The sequence below is a fragment of the Aplysia californica genome, unplaced genomic scaffold, assembly GCF_000002075.1.
Source record: "Aplysia californica isolate F4 #8 unplaced genomic scaffold, AplCal3.0 scaffold00006, whole genome shotgun sequence".
NCBI classification, from domain to species: domain Eukaryota; kingdom Metazoa; phylum Mollusca; class Gastropoda; order Aplysiida; family Aplysiidae; genus Aplysia; species Aplysia californica.
The window spans coordinates 114,824-120,185 of record NW_004797276.1 but is presented as its reverse complement, the minus strand read 5'-3'; the positions used below and the strand labels follow the sequence as shown (position 1 = coordinate 120,185).

Below are 5,362 nucleotides of genomic sequence, written 5' to 3'. Positions count from 1 at the left end.
CACACATAAAGATTCACCCTCCCTCAATCAAGGCCATCTCACCCATTCACCCATTTACTCACTCACTGTCACCCTTTTTTATGTGTGTTGTAACTGTCGATTTCCGAGTCGAAGAAACTGTTAATTATTAAATCTTCACACTCCTCTTCCCTCTATGGAGAAAATCTGTCAACAGCACTACATAATTGAGCATCGTGGGTCTTTTTGCTTGTCCTGCTTCTCGTCTGTGTTCCCCGTCAGCACGCTGGTCTGCAAATCCTGGTTGGCTCCTGTGTTGTTGCGTTCAAGGACAACAGAGTTAATATCTTTCATCAAGATACTAAGACTTTTGTAATTGTCTCGGAGGTCTTTACGCATATTTTTGGTGTACTCTGTAAACTTAGCCAAAGTCTCTGCGTCAAGCGCGTTGGTAGGAATTTTACTGGTGTCGAATTGTGGACCAACAGAAGACTTGTCACTCATGGAATGCGACTTCATAGGTTCTATGTCTGGACATTCTTTTTTGACAACCACGTCCTTACAGCACGTGTTACAACCACTTCGTTGTCTTGAATTATTTTTCTCATACAAATGAGCACGTGACGATATGATTTCAACATCATCTTCATCCTCATATTCATCGTTAGCATAATCCTCATATACTTGATTATAATCCTGGTGCACCACACGACTTCTGCGACTTGTCTTCTGCGGTCGATGTCTGTCATGACTCGAGTGATCGAACGTTCCGTGATGGCCGCGTACGGAACATGGGGGCTTTGATCTCTCCGTGCGATTACCCCTCTTTGTGCCGGAAAAGTCTCCACGAAAACAGTCGGTTGGACTTGCCGGTCTTTTCAGAGGAAGATCTCGAGAGGTGAAGCCCTCGATATGCGTTCGGTTCATTTTGTTCCTTTTCATGTCAATTGTCTCAGCCATCTGAGAGTGTTCCACTCGTGAATGTGACTGTAGAAATCTGGTCTCTTTGGAAGCGCTCACGTCGATTTGGCCGTCTTGAAACTTCCAGCTGGGTCCTGAAAAATGAGCATGAGAGTTCACTTCGTCACCCTGTTTGCCTTGTGTTCGCTGGTGGTATGTGTCGATGCGCGAAGGAGGACCCTCAGCATGATGTCTACTGAAACGGGGTGACACTGGCCCTGGGTGTGCGAACTGTTGTACCTGTCTTGGAGATACCGGGCGTCTGCGCTTGGAGTGCTGAAATAGAATTGGGACACATTGGATACACAGTAGTGCCTATGTAGGCAAAATGCATATTTATTTTATTTGGTCTTCACTTGTTTTGGGCTTGATAGTTTGAATCTTGATACAGAAAAGTTTTTTTCGTTTGTATTTTGCAATCAATAGACTTACCTACTTCAGTCTAGTGATTTTTAAAAAATCATTTTTTTCGCTCTTTCAAACAAAAGAACTTCCTCAAAATTCTTGTAATTCAAATTCTTATCTAATGCTGCAGATCGGATTGCCCATTATCAAAAGGAGATTGCGCTAGGCATGGAACTATGCAACATAACCCTTCATTCATTTTCTTTATACTAGCTTTCTGAATCTGACACAGGTGGAAATGGCCAGGCAGTGCTCTTATCTTCTTATCTCGGATCTTGTTCCTCATAATTTACAAAATGCAAAACTTATCCTGACAGATAAGATACTGTCAATGTTCGAGCGTATTCATCTCTTTAATAGTCCTTATCGGGCTGTGTGGGTGTGTTTGTGCGTGTGTGCGTGTGTGTGTGTGTGTGTGTGTGTGTGTGTGTGTGTGTGTGTGTGTGTGTGTATGTGTGTTTTTTTTTAATTTAGACAAGTTTTGCTGAATTAAGAATTATGAATTTATTGACTTGGTACTTCACTTTTATTTGCAAACTATACTAACACTATTATAATAATACAGACACCCAAAACGTCTCATTTAGGCCAACAGTACTATAGAAAAAAATATGGGGGAAAGGAAATAATTGATAGAACTTAGAGCTCGCAACACCAGTGTTCTTGTCTCCAACAATAGCTATGACCTTCATAATGCTGTACCATGTTGGCCTTTATCTGGAAATTACAGCCATTGATACTCTTTGTTGATAGCCCAGGTGCGAATTTTCGTCTGCTTTCGATGTCTTTCATGATAAAAGGATGACCTTCGAACTTTTCAGCAGGTTTAAGTGATACAGGTGAAACCATAAATTGCTGGTGTCTTTGTGGAACTATCCACTTTTCACAGCACTACCGTGTGCGAACCAGAGATCTGGTGGGAACCAAGCTTCCCCATTGTTTAAAATGACAAAATTAACTCAACATTTTTATGTCCTATTGTATAAAAGAGGTTGACGTATAGATAACAACAACGTAGCCCTGGCAAAAGGAACGAAAACAACGTACCTCTACTTTCTGAAAACGGAAGTTATCAGCTTCTCCATTGTTTGAGAAATCATGCGACTTTTCGAGGGAATAACTGTGAAACATAGGATTTCGAATCACTGGTTCTGACATTCTTGTCTCCCTGAAGAATGAAGGAATTGTTGGTTTATTTTACTTTTTAGTGAGAGTTATATGGCACTTGCAACACAATTAGGTCATATAAGTGTCCAAAATTAGAGTAACAAAAGAGAGTAACAATCACAAAATGAATTAGAGATCAGAACGATAGATATTTGATAGGAAATAAGTTTAATAATGAACATTCCACACCAGAGCACCCACCAACCACGAACAAAATTAATAGCAAATGGCAAGACTTGCCAAAGAAGGTAAAATAGAATGGGTAAATGTCTTGATCCAAACCGGAAACAAATTGAATATTAAGAAGGCAGAAACAAAATACTCAGTTTTTATAAAATTTAGTAGAGGTTTTACGGCACTCGCAACTGAATAAGGTCATATGAGCGCCAAGGGGTGGATGTCAACAGAAAAATCATTACCAGGAATCAGGCTTACTCTGCTCACCTCTCTAGCTTAAACAGCACTAAGTCTGTTTCGACTTTCAAGGCACCCCAGAAATAGCGGGTCACAAGAGTGTGACAAACATACAAAAGAAGTAGAGGAAAAATGACAATAGTAAGGAGTAAGAAAGAAAAGGCAGCAGTTCCCTGGTGTAGATCAGGCACAGTTATGAGCATTACATTGATGAATCAGCCAATTTACAATTCTACTGTGCTTGACTGAGAAATGTCCCCCCTTTGGGAATGGCCTAAAGACACTTCAGTCAGTGGCACCGCCCAGGGGGGTAAAATACTAAGTTAAAACGCAATGACATAAACTTCAGCACACATCTAGTATTTACATATTAATTTCGACAACACATTTCTTGAGCACAAGCAACCTATGCTACGGACTAAGGTTAATTTAAACAGGCATAATTTTTTGGCTAAAACAGCTGGCCGACCACACATGTAAATGAGCACACTCCCTCAACTACATATTGAACAACTCTCTCTCTCTCTCTCTCTCTCTCTCTCTCTCTCTCTCTCTCTCTCTCTCTCTCTCTCTCTCTCTCTCTCTCTTTCTCTCTCTGTGTATCTGTCTGTCTGTCTGTCTCTCTCATTCTTTATAGAGCCGTTCAAATGTACTTAGTTGTTAATTGTGGTCCATCAGTTTATCATACAGGTTTTAGAGGTGTAACAATGCTCAGTTTATATTTTCCCGCCCCGTATATATAGGCTTAGGCCTGTCACTGGCTGCATTGAATGTTTTCGTGGTTACAGTTTGTCTGGGCGAGGCATTTTAAATTTTTTAAAAATTTGGTTGGGTTTCTTTTTTAAATAAAAAATGAGGGGGTGGGGGGGGGGGGGAGTTTCTTCACTCTGATTTCTTGAAAATAGTCTTGTCTGGTCACTTGCTGTGGCGATACATATTTGTCAACCAATCTTTACCACCTGAAACTTCTTTGATCTAAACAACGCTGCAAATTGAAACTATTCACCCACCCACATACTGCAGTAGTAAACGCTACCACCTTTGATAGGCCTAGTAAATGCCCCAATGATTACCATGACCAGCCAGGCAGGATCTACGGTACGCCAGACCGCCTTGATCGCGGTAGACCGTGGTTGAACGGATGGGACTTGCGGTAGACGGTCATTTCGCAGTAGACCGTCAACTACACCAGCACCAGGAAATTAAAGTTATGTTCAAGAAGAAAATAGAGAAATTTGTCAAGTGTTGAAAGTTAACAGTCTGACGTTTTATGTATAGTTCTTGTGGGGTTTTTCCCCCGAACGTTCTATATTTTACCCCTCTCCTCTTAAATATCAATTTATGATGATGAGGTGGGTGTAAACAATGAAGGCTTATAATCATTCTTTAAACGAATTTTATTTTCCACCGTGCGGTCACAGCAGGCCAGGACCCATCTGAAAAACTATTAATCTATTAAGACACCTACCCATATTTGCGAAATTCCTGTTCTGACAATGGATTCCCAGTGAAGCTACTAGGATCATGAGACCTCGACAATGGAGTGGGGACATTTGCAGTTTGAGTCGTTGTACTCTGGACAGCTCTCTTGGTGCTCTTTGTTGTTGTCGTTCTCTTCTTCTGTGCCGATTTCTTTGGCGTCGATTGATCCACGATAGCCTATGAAAGCAAAGAATGAAATTATTCGAAAGTTGCTAATTTCTGTATTGCATTTACTATTGCTGCTGCTGTTAGCTGCTTCAGCTGCTGCTGTGTCTGTTTTTGTTTTTGTTGTTATTGTTGTCGTTGTTGTTGTTGTTGTTTTTGTTGTTGTTGTTTCTACTTCTGCCATTGTTGTTTTCTTCAGTTTATGATTTTGGAATAGGGGTAAATGACAAATGGGCATGAAAACGAACATAACATTTAACCAGGATGCAGATTAAGAGAATGGCATTACCGAAAACAGTTGGGGTTTTTTTGGGGGGGGTTTTGTTTGGGGGGGGGGGATCACAAACTTAAAAACAAAACCAGGCAAGGACTCATCTTACCTTTTGTACACTGGCATCCATTTTCACGAAAAGCTGCATGCCAGAGCCAGAGAGAGAAAGGCCCATCGGATGTAGCGGGATCTCCCCCATGTTGATATGCTTCACTTTGCTCAAAAAGGTGCTATCCTCCAAGAACGTGGCCGGCTCCATCAGCTTGAGATCCTCTTGGGTATCCGTTTTTCCATTACTGTTACAGTTCATTGATGCCAGTGTCGCATAGTTGGGTTCATCCATTGGCTTTTGTATTTTTTTAGACAGGAAAGGCATTAGGTTTGCATGGAGACAAACACCGAAAACACAAAAGAATGGGATTGGGGGAAATGGAGAAGGAGAGAAGGATATGGGTTTTGTTCTTCACAGAATACACAAGGGTTTATTTTGTTTTTGTTCTTTATTAGGTTGTTTGGGGAATCTTTTTCGGGAGATTCGGG

General features: G+C 41.1%; 1 protein-coding gene across 2 annotated transcripts in view; it reads right to left on the bottom strand.

The window, feature by feature from the left end:
- LOC101845588 overlaps positions 1–5,362 on the bottom strand; it is a 10,173-nt gene continuing 4,811 nt past the window's right edge. For both annotated transcript variants that reach the window (XM_005089392.2, XM_013080527.1), the window contains exons 4-7: positions 4,932–5,168; positions 4,373–4,563; positions 2,371–2,491; positions 1–1,194 (exon numbers count right to left, since the gene is read on the bottom strand). In XM_005089392.2, coding sequence (XP_005089449.1) covers positions 178–1,194; positions 2,371–2,491; positions 4,373–4,563; positions 4,932–5,168 — 1,566 coding nt within the window. In that variant the 3' untranslated portion in view covers positions 1–177. The remainder of the gene's footprint in view (positions 1,195–2,370; positions 2,492–4,372; positions 4,564–4,931; positions 5,169–5,362) is intronic.